The 17,443-nt window shown below is 51.3% G+C and overlaps 1 protein-coding gene across 3 annotated transcripts; it reads left to right on the top strand.

Annotated features, from left to right (window-relative positions):
* Positions 1 to 1,799: 1,799 nt before the first annotated feature.
* PPP1R3F (protein phosphatase 1 regulatory subunit 3F) lies at positions 1,800 to 17,196 on the top strand. Of its 3 annotated transcripts, none has more exons than XM_060087923.1 (4): positions 1,800 to 2,800; positions 12,369 to 12,424; positions 12,643 to 12,725; positions 15,458 to 17,196. In XM_060087923.1, exons 1-4 carry the CDS (start codon positions 1,800 to 1,802, stop codon positions 16,751 to 16,753), a joined length of 2,436 nt encoding a protein of 811 aa, XP_059943906.1. In that variant the 3' UTR covers positions 16,754 to 17,196. The 3 variants fall into 3 exon arrangements, with proteins under 3 accessions (XP_059943906.1, XP_059943907.1, XP_059943908.1); XM_060087924.1 differs by having other exon boundaries at positions 1,904 to 2,800; positions 12,646 to 12,725; XM_060087925.1 differs by lacking the exon at positions 1,800 to 2,800 and adding an exon at positions 12,200 to 12,269.
* The last annotated feature ends 247 nt before the right edge of the window (positions 17,197 to 17,443 follow it).

Genomic DNA, 17,443 nt, shown 5'->3' with positions numbered 1-17,443 from the left:
ACATACTGATTGGTTCCTGGCCCATAACCCCATCCTGGACACTGAGACCTGAGGAGGGGAGCCCGCCGGGGGAACTGCCTCCCTCCTAGGGATGCTGTGAGTCAGAACCTTGCATACAGTAGGTGTTCAGAAAATCCTCCCAGGATGGAGGGGGAATGTATGAATGGCCATGTTCAGTGGACACAAGCTACAATTCTGTTCCCACGGAAGGCGGGATCTCAAAGGAAGAGTGAAAGGGGAATGAAAGGAGTCCACTAGATGAGGAAGAAGGAGCAGCACTCCTGGGAGAGGGAACAGTAGGAGCAGAGACCGGGGACAGAAAGAAGGGAGGTGAGGCCACTGTGGGGTGTGGAGCTTGAGTCCCGCAAGAAAGACAGGGCTTTGATTTGTGATTACGTTAGTCAATATCTGCCAACATGCCCGACCAACTCCTGGCTGCATAGTCACGCTCAGCGTTTTCTGAGCTGGAGTTAGAAAAAGCTAATCTTCCCCAAAAGCTCAATCTTTCATTTAGCCATTCATTCAACAATGGTGCCAAGTCCTGGAGAACACCGAGGGTGATGATCAGGGGCATTCTTGGCTGGTGGCACCGCTCAAGCAAAGGCTCGGCGCTGGGTTGGGCAGACCCACTAACTGCGACAGGAGAGTCCGTTTTGCTTTCTCAGATCTCACACTAGGATGCAGTCTAGGTCTTCAGGGGCTCTGGGCATTCATAGCCCTGGGGCAATAGGGAGTCACGGAGGGTTAAGGAGAAGGTAACTCCATCCATGAGAGGAATACTCTTTCTAAGGGCTGCCTGCACTCTACGGTTCAGAGGCCCGACCACTCTACAGATCAGACGGCCTACGACCCTTCCTCTCCTCTAGCCTCCTTATTGGCTGTTCATCCCCTCCTTCACACCAGCTACAACATCCCCGTTGGCTCTGCTCTTTCCCGTCCCACCTCCGGGTCTTTCTGTCCCGATACACTTTCTAGCTTCAGCATTGGTTCATCCCGTTCTTGCACTGCCCCTTGAGGTCGCAACTGCCTTCACTCTGACTCCCCCATTGGCTATCTGCTACCTCTCTTCCTCGCTCTCGCCTTCATCACCCACTCCATTGACTCTTCCCCTCCAGTCCCGCCTCCGAGGCCGCTCACATACCGCCTCTTGGTCACCTTTTGGTCTCTGTATTGGCTAGTTCCGCCCTGGCACCGCCCCTTGAAGGCGTCGTGCACACTCACAAGACTCTCCATTGGCTCGCTGCAGCCATTATCGTCATCCCTCCTCTCTACGTCACTGGTGCGCGGCTCCCCATTGGCTGTTCGCTGTCTCTACTTTCCGTCCCACTACCTACGCAACCCACGGATCTCCTAGTGTTCCGGCTTCTCCGTTCGCTCCCTGCTGCCCCCATCGCCTGTAGCCATTCTGTTTTCCCCGCCGCTCCCACGCCGCTCCCACTCACACTTCCCCATTAGCTGTCCTACTTCTGCTCTCTTCATCCCGGACCCCGCACCCCCCACCATTCACGCATCCCCATTGATCCCCGATCATCCCGCCTCCTACACCGCCCACTCTCGGGTATCCCCATTGGCTGCGTGCTCCCCCTGCACTAGCGTCACCGTCTACGTCACGCGTGCGCGGCTCCCCATTGGCTCTCCGCTATACCTGTCGTCTCGGCGCCTACGGCCCCCCCCCGTGAGTCGTATCCCCCTCCCTCCGGCGCTGGCCTTCCCATTGGCTGCCCGCCCCTTCAGGCCCTGCCCCCGCCGGTCCCGCTGCCGGTGCCGTCGGTGCCGCCGCCGCCGGTGCCGCCGCCGATATGGCGCGCACGGCCCCTGTGGAGCCCCCGCTGCGGCATCCCGCGCCCCCCTCGCCGGCCGCGGGCGAGCCCCGCACCTCAGTCGAGGCAGCGGTGGCCCCGCGGAGGGTGCTGTTCGCCGACGAGGCCCTGGGGCTGCCGCTGGCGCAGCTGCGCCGCTACCGGCCGTGGGGCGGGCCCGGGGCGGGCAAGATGGCGGTGGCGGCCGGGCAAGATGGCGTCAGCGGCGGGGCTGACGAGGACGACGATGGCGAGGATGGGGATGAAGGGGAGGAGGAAGAGGAGGCTTGCCCCGAGCCCTCGCCGCTGTGCCCCGTTCCCGCTGGCGGGGGGTTTTACCTGGTGCCCACATTTTCGCTGCCGCCCGCGCCGGGCCGTCTGGAGCGCTTGGGGCGCGTCATGGTGGAGCTGGAGGCACTGCTGCCGCCTCCCGGAGCGGTCCCCGGGGGTGCCGGGGTGTGGGTGCCTGGGGGGCGCCCGCCGGTGCTGCGCGGGTTGGTCCGCGTGCTCAACCGCTCCTTTGAGAAGGCGGTGCACGTGCGGGCCTCACACGACGGCTGGGCTTCCTTCTGCGACCACCCAGCGCGCTACGTCCCGCGCAGCCCGCCGGGGGCAGGAGCGGGAGGACCAGGAGCAGGAGATCCCATCCTGGATCTGGGCCTTGGCTTGGGCCCTGGCCAGGCGCCCGCCTCCTCGCCCGACGACGGCGGCCGCACCGACCGCTTTGCCTTCCAGCTGCCCTTTGCTGAGGGTGCGGGCGATGGGGCGCGCCTGGACTTCGTGGTGCGCTATGAGACCCCCGAGGGCACTTTCTGGGCCAACAACCACGGCCGCAACTACACAGTCCTGCTCCGGATTGCACCCGCTCCCACACCCAGTGATGCCGAAGGGCTGCCCCAGCAGCAGCAGCTGCAGCAGCTGGAGCCACAGCCCGAGTGCCAGGGTCCCGTGGAGGCTGAGGCCAGGCAGCTGAAGAGCTGCATGAAGCCGGTGAGGCGCAGGTAATGTCTGCCAGCGCCACCTCCGCCAACGCAGGGCTGTGTTTAGGATGGAGGACAAGCATTCCGACCCCGGAGCCCCTGAGGCCTGCCCTCCAGCACAGGGAGGAGGGCGCATTCAGTCAGTCGGTCAAAGAGTAATGGAGACCAAACATGTGCTAGGCTGTGTTTTAATTACTGGGGTTTCATTCATTTATTGAATTGCACTGTAAAGCCCTGAACAAGACAGACATCTTACCTGCCCTCAAGGAGCATACAGGTTTTTATGAGAGACAGTTTGAAAAAACCAGCAGGTGGATAAGATACAGACGAATAAGTTTAGCTGCTGAGAGGAAAGCAAAATAGAGTAAGGGGACAGTTTGGGAGGGAATAGCTGCTTTAGGTGGGGTGTTAGGGGAAGGCCTTTGAGAAAGTGAGTCCTGGATGCTGATAAGAAGAGTTATGCACAGATACGGGGAGGGAGAGAGTTTGTAGAAAAGGGAACAAGGAGGACTTTCTGAGGAGGTACTGTGTAAACTGAGCCTTGAATGATAAAGAGGAATAGTTTTGCACACATAATGGGAGCAGAGGTGTTCTAGGGAGAGAGAGCAGCAAGTGCAAAGGTCCTGAGGTGGGACTGAATCTGGTGTGAACGAAGGGTAGTGTGCTGGAGCAGAGAGAACTGCAGTGATATGGTAGTGTGGACCAAGGTCCTTACCAGTGGGAGGCAGGGAATCTGATCCCCATTTGATGGAGCAGGAAGCCAGGGTTCTAGAGGGAGAAACTGGTTGAGGAAGTGATGGCTCTTGGCTTTTTCAGTTTGGCCATGTCTGACCTTGAAGCCTGTGCACTCTCTTTACTGTTTTGCTCTAATTTAGTCTGATACCTCCTGTGGAGTTGAGGGGCTGAGTCCCTGCTGTCACAGGAAGCAGTGGCTCTGGCAGAGGCAGAACCAGATGGGCCTGGACTGGAAGTTCTTTACCTTTGTTTTTGCTGTACCACCTGTGACCATTCAGGGCTTGGGAGAAGGAACCACTTAACCCCAGAAGCCCCTGATACAAGATCCTCCTAGGTTTTCCCTATCAAGCCATGAGTTCTTCAAGAGTAGCAGCTAGGCCTGATTTTGGAGGGAATCACCTAAGTCTAACCTGGGATAAGTAGATTCTCCAAGCACATGTGGGAAATGCATACATTTCCCTGTTCTTGGGAGGACTGGAAATGGGAATGGGAAAATGCTGTTTGGACCTTGTATATGCTTGATCAGAAGCCTCTGGCTGCAGCAAGATGTTTGTGATCCTTGAAGGGCCTTAGGCTGTGAGTGGTTCAGAAAGGTCTAGCTTGGGGTTGATGGGCAGATGTGCCTGGGTAAGTGAGCAAGCAGACAAGTACCTACTTACCAACCTGTGTTGGTAACAGTAACCTGAGACTATCTGAGCAGGGTAGGCAGCATGGCTTTCCTTACAGGCGTAAGAGTGTGGATTCTGACATCAGTGCCTGGGTTCAAATCCCAGTCCTGTCGTCTGTTAGCCTTATGATCTTGGCCAACTCATTTAACCGCACTGTGCCTCAGTACTCTCATCTGTAAAGCAGAGAGAATTATTGCAGCTACTTCACAGGAGATGACTGAGAGCGCTCAGAACCAAGCCTGGCTCTTAGTAGTGCCATATAGGTGTCAGTATTAATGCTTAGGGAATCACAGATAGTTCCTTGGATTCCCCTCCCAAACTCTGCTCTGTCCATCACCAGCTGTGTAGCCTTGCCTCAGTTTCTTCATCTGTGAGCCTCCGTTTTCTCATCTGCTAAAGGGGAATGACAGTCAAGTTGTGTGCTTGGATTGGATGCCGCAAGCATGGGCAAGGTTAACTGAAGCATGGTGGTAGCTTTGAAAGATTAACAGTGGCCAACATTTACTGATCTCTGTGTTGACAGCTTCAAGTTTGTTCTCTCCTGAGTCCCGCTGTGCATGCTGTGTGGTGTAGGTGCTATGGTTATGCCCATTTAATAGAGGGGGAAACTGAGGTAGCTCAGAGAAGTGAGCCAGCTTGTTCAAGTACACTCAGCTAGTGAGTGATAGGACCAGCGAGGAGACGGTAGGGACGTTTTTAAAAAACTACTGTTCCTCTTGAAGGCCTGATGATAGGTTTCAGGGCAAATTCTGCATTTCGCTCCAGGTGTTCCCATGTTCCTAGCATGTCTTGCTGTCCTTCTAGCTTGTTTTTTTCCTTTATTGATCTTCAATGTGAAGCTCAATAGATTTTTACATATGTATGCCCTTGTGAAACCATCACCCAGATCAAGATATCCAGCCATTCCAGTGCCCCTCGCCTTAATTTCTGTCACTTTCCCCGAGTCGTCATTCCAGCTGGCTGTCGTGGGAGCCTTGTCTGTAAGACGTGACAGTTTGGGTAACAGAGTTTGGTCATTTTAGAGTGCGAAAGGAAGGGAACAGAGAAATCAAAAGCTTGCAGGGCCAAGGTGGGTGGAGAGGGTGTTTTTCTTTTAAAATACATGGGTGGTTTTAAGGAGAAATTGAAGCAGCCCGTTCAGACAATTGTTTTGGTATCTGGCCCCAGGTCTGTGGTTCCTAACATGACTTGTGATATTATTTTAAGTGGGCAGATGGCTTTTTGATAGCTTCTTTATCTTGATCTCAGCTCTTGCAAAGGGGAGGTCGGTGCTCATTGCAAGATCAGCGATAAGATTTTCTTTGTAGGTCGGTGGCTTTCTTGGCGAGTACATTTCAACTTATTATTGTTTTAAAACCTGCGTGCTGCCGGTGACTTGGAGTGCTGTTGGAGAACAGCCGCTCCCTGCGACCCAGCCCTTCTGGGAGGTGGTAGAGGATCTTAGGGGATAGCCTCAGCCTGCGCGAGCCCTGTTGTAGAGGGCTTCCCATTCAGGAGGTGTTGCCTGCAGGTCCACTGTGCACCAGCACGGCCACGTCACGTGGGGACACGGGAGAAGTCTGTGCTAGCCCTCGGGATACAGCTCAGAAACTGAAATGGCTGCATTCCTCGAGTTGCTGGCCCAGGCTTTTGATAACCCTTAGGCTTAGAGCTGATCCATCAACAAGCATTTATTGAGGGCCTACCATGTGCTGGGCACAGTGCTAGGTTCAAACAGGGCCAAAGGTGCAGACTGGCGCTAAGATGTCAAAGGGCCGGTGGTGGAACCGGGTGGGAGGGGCAGGGATGGAGGAGGGTTTGTTGTACAAGACCTGGCAGAGACCCTGCGGAGTATTTGCGTGTACAGTCTCATCTGATCCTTTCAACATTCCCTGTGAGGTAGATGGCTTCGATCCCTCTTTTCTGGATGAGCAAACTGAGGCTCCCAGAGTCCAAAATCCCAGGGCTGGTGTGGGGAGGAGAGCCCTCCAGGTCTGCCTTGGCTTAACACCCTTGGGAGGTGTCCTATTCCTCTTAAAAATAAAGACCAAGAAAGCTGCAGCATGGCTTTTGAGCACCCCATGACCTCTCCCCCAGTCTGGCCTCCAGGGCAGCTAGTCTCACTTCATGCCATCCTCTGCCTTCTGAGCTTCTGTCACTGTGGTCTTTCCAAGGTGCTTTGCCCCTTCCTGCCTCAGGGCCTGTGTCCATGCTGTTTCCCTCATCAGGAATGTTGGTCCGGTGCCCACTGCAGTGGGCAGTCTCATTTTGATCCTTCAGTTCTAAGAGTGCTTCCTCCTGGAAGCCTGTCCATCCCAACCACCTCAGGCCCGGGTCTTTTTATAGCAGCTGAGCAGCCAAGCAGGCAGGCCCTGTTAGAGAATGTCATAGAGCAGAGGAGATGAGCATTGCCACAGATCCAGGGTCATTTTCCACCCTGCCTGGCAGTCCAACTGTTTTATTCTGATCCACTCTTGTCTCGTCCCTGAGGTGACTCTTTCAAATGTTCTTTACCTTCAGACTTCCTGCTTCAAAAAAACAAGTAGAAACCATAAGAATGGAACTCCCCGCAACTTGTAGCCCCCAAGCCTGCAAACTGATTTCCCTCCTTTGTGTTACAGGGGAGGAGGGGGGCCCTTTTCCTCCCTCAGGCCAGTCTCCCCATTTGTGCTCTGGGTTCCATTTTTCTGCCACTTGCTCCAAACCTGACATTATCAGTTACCCTTTCTCTCCTGGCAGCTTTTCACTGCCCTCCTCGCTTGAGCCTCTCTATTGGCCTTTATACATGCCAGTGTCTCTGCTGTCTTAGAAATCTGTCCTTTGACCCCACCTCTGTCCCCACTGCTCCTGGCCAGCAGCCAATCACCCTTCTCCCCTTCACTGTCGACCCCCCTCTAAAGAGTTGCCTGCACTTGTCTTCTCCACTCACTTCTGCCCCCGCATCTGCCAGATTCCACAGGTGGGTTTTTGGTGTTCTTCTTGAAGTGGTTGGGCACTCCTCTATTTAAAACACTTTCTTCCCTTGCCTTGGGGCCACCCTCTGCTGCTTTTCCTCTGAACTCTCTGGTTCTTCTCTTTCTCCCTACTCTTTCCTTCAACCTCATACATACAAACTCAGTATCTCTACTTGGCTGATGTCCCAAAGATGCCTCAAACTCCCCTTGTTCGAGATTGACTCCATCACCTCCTCCATAGAGTCCTCAGCAGCCCCTCACTCCCTGACCCCTCCATTGCTCATTTTCCTTCTAAGCATCTTAAGCCCTCTCTGACCCTGTAGTCTGGGCCAAGGCCCCTTGTTCTGGGGCATTCTTTCCTTTTCTGAAGGCCCTGACCTCAATTTGTAGTTAGACCTTCATTAGGGGATTATCGGATGACCCTCTCTGCCCTGCTAGACTGTAAGCTCCGTGAGGGGTAGGGACATGGTCTGCTTTTGTTCACCACTGTATTCCCACAGGGCCTGCCACGGTGCCTGGCACTTAACAGGTGCTCAATAAATGTTTGTTGAAAGAATGAGTGTGAGTATCTTTTTTTGATGTCTTCCTGCACGCTAAATTGTAAGCTTCCTAGTCGGGTTTGCTCACCGTTGTGTCTCCAGAGTCTGTCCCTGGGCTGATGCACAGTAAGCCCTCAATGATTTTTAGGTGTACCTGTAGCCGAATGGATGGGGACCCAACTTGCTATCTGAGTTGGCAGTTGGGAAATCAGAACAATCAAAGTCGAAACAGGATGGGCCAGGGGTCATCTTAGTTGTCTGGAGTGAGGATTTTAGTGTGAAAGTGATCCTCTTTTATCCCACGGAAAGCTGATAGGGCATCATGGTCGAGGATGTGGGCCTGAGGCCACGTGTTATGAAAGCAGCACAGCCAGAATCTGAGCTGGGTGCTCCTGCTCTGGTGCCCCACTTCTCAACTGCTGTGCTGGGCTGGGTGATGTGTCTTACCAGCTGGGCAGTGCTGGGCAAGTTGCTTTCCTCTTCAGAGCCTCAGTTTCTCTCAGTGGGAATTTGGAGTGGAGTACTGTTTGTTAAGCACTTTAAAGGCGACTTTCAAATATTTCCTCAATCTGCCTAACAGCTCTCTGAGGTAAGTATTACTATTATACCCTCTTCACAGATGAGGAAACGGAGGCACAGAGAGGTTAAGTAACTTGCTCCAGGTCACACAGCTGGTAGGTGGCAGAGCTGGGGTTAGTCAAAGCTACATGTCATGACCCTTTATTAAGATGTGAAGTAAACTTACTGGATTCCAACAAACATTAAAAAAAATAGCATAGAAAGTAATGAGTGCATCACAACATGTAGTAAAGGTAAGTGTTGTCTCATTCAGAGAACAACTGGTTTTCAGAGAGATGTATATATGGGTGTGTGCTGGGTTATGATGTAAAATGCATTTCTTACCGTGGGTCACGGCCAAATGAATGAAGTCATTGCTGTAGCAGAAGCTCATAGCACAACAAACTGCTCAGCTTCCTCCCTCCGCCCTACTGGATTGTCCGTAAGTCCCAGAACTGACACTGACACAGACTAGCTGGGGAAGACAGAGCAGTACCCCACATAACTTGGTGGCTTTCACAGCCTCCTTCAAACCCTGTTGTTTTCAGAAAGCAGGTGGCTCAGGGTAACTGGGATTCCAAGTATCTCGGGCAGATTTCCGAAGCCACCTGTCCCCTCGGAGAGTCAGCGTTATCTTCAGGCTGACAGCATGGGAGCTGGGGTCTGCTGAGTTTCCCTTTGGGTTTCAGTGCATGACCCACTTTGGGCTGGCCAGGTTCTTTGAAAACACGAGTGTTGGGGGTGTTCTCAGAGGACTTGGGTGGTGGTGGCAGTGATGTGACTGCTCTGAAAGTCTGCTTTGCTCTTCTCCACAGAGGTTGTCAGCCCTCACTTGCTCACTCACTCTCTGACTGTGGCGATTGACTTTTTTGTTCTGTCTTGGCTGGCCTAGGCGGGGGCCCACAGCACCTCTTTCTGAAATCTCACCCCCTGGTCTCCCTGGGTGCCGTCTGAGGTCAGAGGCCATTGAGTCTCCTGATGGCAGGAAGACTTTTCACGCCCAGGAGACAGGCATGCAGGCCTGACACGGCCCATCCTAGACTACACGGTCTTGACTAGTTCTCGCGAGAGCACCCAGAGGATGAGTGCCCAAGATGCCCCCGGTCTGTGCTCCAGCTCGTGACTGCCCACTGCCCTTGAGGCAATACCACGTGGCGTGTGTGGGGTTGGTGCCAAAAGAGCAAGTTTCCTTCTCGAAAATTAGCAAGCATACGGGAGGTACAGTTTTGTTCTTAATCTCCCTCCCCATTTTTCTAAGAACCCCTCTTCTCTGTTACTGATTAGTGAGTCAGTATACATTTGTACTCCATTTCTTTCACTATCCTCCTTTTGATTAAAGTCATAGCTGCCTTCGAATATTTACTGTGAAAGACAGTTCAAGGATATTTAGTGTTCTTTTTTTTTTTTTAAGCCCATAGTTTCACACACTGTCTTCAAAATGGAACCCTCTTTGGATGTTATCAGTGTGGTGTATAGTTAGTAGTCAGTGGGTGTAGGTACTGTTTCTTGAGCCTCAGTTTCTGCATTTGGGAACAGTTTCTGCAAAGGGAAGGGTGTTGCTTTGAAGGATAGATGTGAGGGTTTTCAAATGACTTGGTGTATCAATGAAAAGGGCCCACGGTGGAGGAGGTGAACAATAGATGCTGTGCCTCCTGCTTTCATCTCTCTGACTTTGGAAGTAGGGAGAGTGACCTGTGTACTTCTGCTGACTTCGTGGATTTGGGGATTGGCTGAATTACTTGACGTGATTTTTGGATGTTCCCCCTCTTCTCACCCTCCCCGGCTTTGGAAGAGATGTTCTGGGGGCTGAAGGGTTTGTTTTGTATTTGTTTTTCTTTCTCTTTTTCCTTCAAATGGACCACGAAGTTCTTTTCCTGCTTGTTGGCTGCGTCCTGAGCTCCCCTCTCTTCTCTCTCATGTACATCTAGGACTCTGGAGTGGCTTTTAGAAGCCTGGTTGTCATGCACCTGCACTGGGCCAGATGGCAGGGGAAGGCTTGCCTAGCCCTGCCCTGGGAGGAGGGCTGCCTCTCTGTTTGTTTGCTGGTCTTGAGGATGCTTGCTTTAGAAGACCCTAGGAAGATGACATTTTCTCTAATGAAGGACTACACCAGCAAAAGAAGTCAGCAGAAATTGTGTTGGGCCACAAATCCAAAGACCTGGATTTTTGACCTACTAAGGGGAGTGGTGCAGCGCCATCCAAGCCAGTTTGCTCCGAATCCCCCTTTCTCATCCATGACGTGCAGGAATTGATGGCTGGGCTCCTGCTCCAAGTAGGTGACAGCTCCCACGCAGTCACTTACTTCATGCCCTGTAGTCTTCTGACTCAAATTCCTCTGGTGTGATGTGTGAGCCCTAGTCTGTGGAGAAAACCAGATGGTCCCTTCCGGATCTTCCAGACTCTAGATCTATGTACATGGTTCAAGCTTCCTCCCCAAGGGTGTTAATAAAAGCCAGTTCTTGCAGCCATTTCTGTGTCTGGTGGTCTCCTAGCCACATGTCCCCTGAAGGCAGGGAAACTGGGAATGAGAGTGTGGGCAAAAAGCAGATCAAAAGCAAAGCTTGAATGAAGGTGGAGGGGGGGATCTTGTCCATTATTGCTGCCTCTTTCTATCTGCCCTGGAAAGGATTGGAGATGGGGCTGTGGTAAGACCCCAGCCTCCCTCATCCAAGAAGCAGCAGTTTGTTGGTTGAGAGCACAGACTTAGGAGCTGAATGACCTGGGTTTCCATCTTTGCTGCATGACCTTGAGCCATTTACTTGGCTTCTGTTTCACCATCTGTAAGATGAGGATAATAAAACTGCCTACTTCAAAAGAGTAAAAGTACCTATCTCATAGGGTTCTCATGAGAATTAAATGAATATATGTGAAGCTGTGCTACGAAGTACCATAGTAAGCACTATATTCAGGTCAGCTAGTGATATTCTGTTTTTGTAGGTAATTGTGAAGGTAACTGATTAAGTGTTTTCAAAAAAGTTGCAACCACTTCCAGAAATGTCAACATCATCCTGTTACTTCTGAGGAAGAAAAAAGGTTTGAGCTATTACCTCAGCTCTTCTCAGGTCTCCGCATGTGTTTTAGTTAATGGTTCCCTCATTTGCCTTAATTTGTAAGCAGTTGATACTCATTGATGAGAATGAGAACAGCGATTTCTCCACGATCCTCATGCCCTCACCCCTGGCAGGGACTGGCTGAAATACCCTTGGTTTCCGCCACTCAGACCTTGGGGTCTGACTTGCCTGGCAAATGAGGAGAAAGACCAACAAATATCTATGCTTGATTCAGCCCCTGCTCTGTGCCAGGCCCTGGTGTCTGGCTTGATGTCCTCATTTCCCTCGACTGCCCTGTGCTTGGTGTACACATCCTGGCTCCCCTGTGCTCCGTTTTAAGGTGAGGAGGGTGAGGTTCAGGGAGTTTAAGTGCCCTGCCAGGCTGATATGGCGATGGGTGGAGGGTTGGTGGAGGGACCTAGGCCTCTGTGATCTCGGGTTACTGCCTTTTCTGCTCACCTCCTTCCCGTTCTCCAGTTGCTTCTTTCCTTCCCTTTGCTGTTTCCTGTGCCCCACAGTCCTCGCTTGCCCTTTCTTGGAAAAGATGGTTTCCTCCACAGCCAGAAGTATACTCTAAAGAAATGATCCAAAATGTTCATTAAGCTATGCCCAGTGATGTCTGCCAAAGTCTGCTTTGTGGGAGCAAGATGAAGGAAACAACCTAGCTGCCTAGTAGGAAGGGAATGGCTATGTACATTAAGGTCAGCCCATGTGATAGGGGTAGTAAGCAGCCATTTCAAATGTTTACAAACGTATGTAATGCTGCTTCTTACTGTTAAATGGACAAAGCCAGCTGCAAAATTATGCCCGCAGAATCTAAACGATTCACAGAATGTGTGGAATGAAATTTTCCAAAATGGTAACGGTGGTTGCCTCTGGCTGATGTGTGACTTTTCTCCTGCTTCCTTACGCTTTCCTGTATTTCGTCAATTTTCTACAGCGAGTGTGTAGGACTTTATGACCAGAGGATAGAAAGAGGCAGCAGAAGAGAAAACAGCAGCTGTCAGGTGAGGGTGGGCCAGCAGAGAGGCTCAGAAGGTGCCGGTAGGTGGCAGAACCGGCCTTTCAGGGCATCAGATCCATGCATTCTCTCCTCCGCCCCACAGGCCTAACGAGGAGAAGCTGAGGATGAAGAGTGCAGACGATAATACCCCTGCTGTGGGTAAGCAATTGGCAGGCTGGGGACTTTTAGCTTATATTTACCATTTCTTTCTTCCTCCCCTTTTCTTTCTCCACAAATGAAGAGGCACCTTCCGCCTTAGACTGTCACAGAAAGCTTCAGAGGCAAATCTGCCAGTTGGCTAGAAGAGTATATTTTCTTAACCAAACCAGGCTTGTCTATACCCTTGCCTGGCCCCGACGCTGTCCTCTTCTTTCCAGCAGAGCGTCCTGATGTCCAGGAGTCAGTGGGTCCCTTGGTGGCCCCCACGCCTCTCCGTCCGTGGCCCCAGATGACACTTCAGGTAAGCAGGCCTGGAAGCCTCTGGATGGACAGCCCGACGGGAGGCTGGGTGGTAGGGCTGACTTGCTCTGGGTCTCCCCTAGGTTGGGGGGTGGCCCCCCAAATCAGAACTTGGTGGCAGAAGGGTAGAATGCAGTTATTCGCCTGGGCTTATAGAAATGTCATTTATTAGTTTAGCAAATATTTATTGAGTGCTTGCTCTGTGCCAAGGACTGTTAGGGACACTGGTAATACAGTAATGACCCAAACACTGTCTCTTCATGGGGCTCACTTACATTTTAGTGGAGTGAGACATGATAAAATAAAATAGTAGTTAAAATATATGGTATTTTAGATGATGATGAGTGCTAAGGAAAAAAGAAATAAAGGGATAAGGAGACAGAGAGTATGTGTGTGTGTGTGTGTGTGTGTGTGTGTGTGTGTGTGTGTGTGTGTGTGTGTGGTAGGTTGGGGGAGGGAAGACGTTTGCAACTTCAGATTGGGTGGCCAGGGAAGGCCGTGGCGGTCAGTGAGATTTGAGAGAAGATCTGAAGAAGGTGGAATAGTGAGGCATGTGGATAACTAAGGTAAGGGAAGAACATCTCAGACAAGTGCAAAGTCCCCAAGGCGGGGCCGTGGCTAATATGTGTGAGGAACAGCGAGGAGGAGGCCGTGCAGCAGAGCAGAGGGAGTGAGGGGGAGCGGCAGGAGGTGAGGTGGGAGAGGTGGAGGCACAGATCGCGTGGGGCCTCACGGGCCATGGAGAGAACTCTGGCTTTTACTCTGAATGACAGGGGAGCCGCAGGAGGGTCTTGAGCAGAGAAGGGCCATGATCTGACTTAGGATTTAACAGGCTTCCTCTGGCTGCTGTGAGGAAAATAGACTGTAGGGTTGAGGGTGGCAGCTGGGGGACCCTGAGGAGGAGGCCATTGCAGTGGTCCAGGTGAGCGATGCTGGTGCTGGCAGGGGAGATAGAGAGATTCTAGAGATGTAAGTGTGTGTGTGTGTGTGTGTGTGTGTGTGTGTTTTAACTTTTTATTACAAAGGTTTTCAAACATATAAAAGTAAAGAAACCGGGAATTCCCTGGCAGTCCAGTGGTTAAGACTCCATGCTTCCACTGTATAGGGCATGGGTTTGATCCCTGGTCGGGGAACTAAGATCCCACATGCCATGCGAGTGGCAAAAAAAAAAAAATAATAATAAATAAATAATAAAAGTAAAGAAACTAGTATAATGAACCCACATATACTCATCACCCAGCTTCAACAAATTTCAACACGTCCATTCCTACATTTTTCTATACCCCACCCCCTCCTCTCACCTTCCCTATGGAATTATTTTGGAAAAAATCCAGACTTTATGTTATCCTTGAATACTTTGGTTTGTATTTCAGAAAATTAAGCACTCTTAAAAAAAAACCCACAATGCCACATTACCCCTCAGAAAATTAACAATAACTCCTTAGGATCATCAAATATTTGGCCAGTGTTCAAATTTCCTTGTCTCATAAGTGTTTTAGGGTCCAAACAAGGTCAATACATTGTATTTGGTTGATGGGTCTTTTTAGATTTTTAAATCTATCTCACTTTTCTTGCAATTTGTTTGTTGAAGAAGCCTTGTTTGTCCTATAGAGTTTCCCACAGTCTGGATTTGGCTGATTGCATCCACGTGGAAACACATTTCTACTCCACTTTTATTAATTTATTCTATTTAATTAATTTCATCTAGTATTAAATTTATTTAACTATTACTTTTATTAAATATAACCTGTTATTATTAAATTAATTTAAATAAAATTGATTCTACTTAATTCTATTTCCATTTTATTTATTAGCTGGAATTCTTCTCTAAAGAAAAACTGTCTCACATCAACTATTTGGCTACCTTGAGCATATAAGCCCTGAGGGTATATAGTTTGTATAGAAAAAGCTGGATAAATACTTAAAAACTTCCCTTTTATTTACCAGTCTTCAGAAGAAATGAACTTCTCCAAAGGTGACCAATTAAGGGATTTAAGTTTTGAGGTGGCATTAATAACTCATGAATTTTAAACATATTTGATGAGTTTCAACCCATTGCACCGATTTATTTATTTTGACACTTAAATTGAATTGTCTCTGGCCAGTGGGAGCTTATTTTCATTGGCTCTAGAGTTCTTTTGATACATCCCCAACATTCTTCGAGCACTTTCTCACATTCTGGTATGTCAATATGTCCCAGCGTCATCTTGTACTTTCCCTGCCCCGAACCTAGGAATAGTCATTTATTTCAGAAGCCCTGATTCCTTTCAGGGGAGAATGGTATTTAGGAACCAAGATCTGGGTGCTAGATGTGCTTGTTGCTACTAGATTGGTCATTGTTTCTAGGCCTTGTCAAAAGACAGAGCTAGGAAGTAAATTTCTTTTAAAAGAGAAAATACATGAATTCATATGGATATTCTGGATATGTTTTGGAGGTCAACCAACAGTAGTTACTGATAGTCATTCACCAGATATTGGTGCCCACTGAATTCCTCAGCTTTATGATCTACAGGAAACCCCCTTTTATTCCACCTAATTTTGTTATTTCAATGTAGACATAGTCTTTGGAGTTAAGAAAATTATAGTTCTTTACGGAGTTTTCACTTGGAAACACCTGTGGGGCTGGATGTGGGCTTTCACCAGTTTTCACTGTCTCTGCTTGTCCCATCCCTTCCTCTTCTTCATTCCCTTCCCTTTCTCTCCCCTCCCTCCCCCCTCCCCCTATGGCTCCAGGTTTCTGAAGTTACAGTGGCTGGCAAACCCCCAGAGGAAGGTGATGTTCCCAGAAGCAGTCCACGTGTGGCTTTCACAGAGGTCCCCCAGGCACCGGCCATCAGGATTCCCCTCTCTTCCTCCCTCTGTGGCCTGGGTGGCTCTCCCAGGGACCAGGCCTCAGGGCCCGATGCAAGTGAGGGGGCAGCTGGGCCTCTCCTGGAACCCAGCCAGCGACAGGTGGAGGCCACGTGGGAAGTATCCAGAGAGAATGGAAGGGGCCGAAAGGACCCCATAGTGGGAGCTATCATGGATGAGCCCCCCGGGGGTCTGGAGGTCGTGAGTGGGTTGGAGGAGCTGCTTGGCGAGGACACCATTGACCAGGAGCTGGAGCAGCTCTACCTGTCCCACCTGAGCCGCCTGCGGGCTGCCGTGGCTGCTGGTGGGACAGGAGGTGGTGGGGAGGGCCCCACAGATGGGGGGGTATCTCCCAGCCATCCCCTGGGCATACTCACGGACCGCGACCTGATCTTGAAGTGGCCTGGCCCCGAGCGGGCCCTGAACAGTGCCCTGGCTGAGGAGATCACGCTGCACTATGCCAGGCTGGGGCGTGGTGTGGAGCTCATCAAGGACACCGAGGACCCTGATGAGGAGGGGGAGGGGGAAGAGGGGCTCTCCATCATACCCTCCAGCCCAGAAGGGGACACCCCCAAGGAATCGCCTCCGGAAATCCTCTCTGGGGCCCATCCTGTGGTAGCCACTATGGGAGATGTGTGGCTCCCGTGGGCAGAAGGCTCAGGATGTAACAGCCCTGTGGTTCTGAGTATGGAGGGTCAGTTCACTGGGGCTCCAGAGAAGGGGATGGGCAAGGACTCTGACTCTTTGCATTTGAATAGGGTGATAGCTGGGGTGACTGGGTCACCGGGGGGGACAGAAGTCCAGATGGAGTTTACCACTGAGTTGGCAGACAGATCGGTTTCTATATCCGGCAAGGAGCCAGCTGCTCCAGTCCTGCAGGGGCAAGATCTCCCCCTCCTTGGTTCCTTGGGGGCTGAAGTCTGTCCTTCCAGCCTGGCCAGGCCCCATGTGAGCTCCCAGGATGAAGAGGGTTCAGGCCCAAGCCTTGAGCCCCCAAAGAGGTCTCCTACCCTAGCAGCCCCTGCAGAGAGAGTGTGTGTATTGCCTCCCCAGCTCTGGGGGCCCTTGACCCAGACTCTGGGAGTCCTGGCTGGGCTGGTGGTGGTCCCTGTGGCTCTGAACAGTGGTATGTCCCTCCTGGTGCTTGCGCTGTGCCTCTCTCTGGCCTGGTTCTCGTAGGAGCTGCTTGTGAGATCAGCAATAACAGGCTTCCCCCTCTCTGGGGAGGGGCAGCCCCTCCCCCCAGAGGGTTCAGATGGGATGTGTGGCCTGTACAGTGAAGAGTCCTTTGCTTCTGAGAATGCTTGACTGGAGAGAGGCCTTCCTGTCCCTTAGCTCTCCAGTCAGCATGGGGCTCCCTGCGGTGATACCAGTGGAGAGAAACAGCATGGGTGGATGGTGTGAGTGAGAACTTCCAGAATGGAACTGGGCATGTCCTCCCTTCCCACCCCGCCCCCCCCCCCCCCAAGCCTGTATTTATTTTTGTATAATTCTCTGGATGAGGGAGAGTGGTCATGAGCTGGTCTTGGGGCACAATTACCCAGAGATATATTTATTAACAGCCAACCTGTGCAACCTGCTGGAGCTTTATTTTTAATTTAATTTATATAGAGTACCTATTATTATATGCCACAATACAGCTCTATGAGAAACGATGTGTCTTGTTGTGCAATGTTCTCCTGTTTGGGTCTGAATGTGCAGGGTGGTCACGTTCTGTGGGAGGACCACGGTGGGGAGTGGGTAGGGGTGGGTGGGATGTGGTCATTGCCTGCTGCTGCTGCTTCAATATGTCCTTGAGGATCTGTGTCACCTCATCTTATGGTACTAATCCATGTGGTCTGGTGGTCTTTTGGGGGCAGGTCCTTTGGT

Source organism: Mesoplodon densirostris, chromosome X, assembly GCF_025265405.1.
Source record: "Mesoplodon densirostris isolate mMesDen1 chromosome X, mMesDen1 primary haplotype, whole genome shotgun sequence".
Taxonomy (NCBI): domain Eukaryota; kingdom Metazoa; phylum Chordata; class Mammalia; order Artiodactyla; family Ziphiidae; genus Mesoplodon; species Mesoplodon densirostris.
The sequence above is the reverse complement of the archived record's forward strand: the minus strand, read 5'-3'. Positions and strand labels throughout refer to the sequence as shown.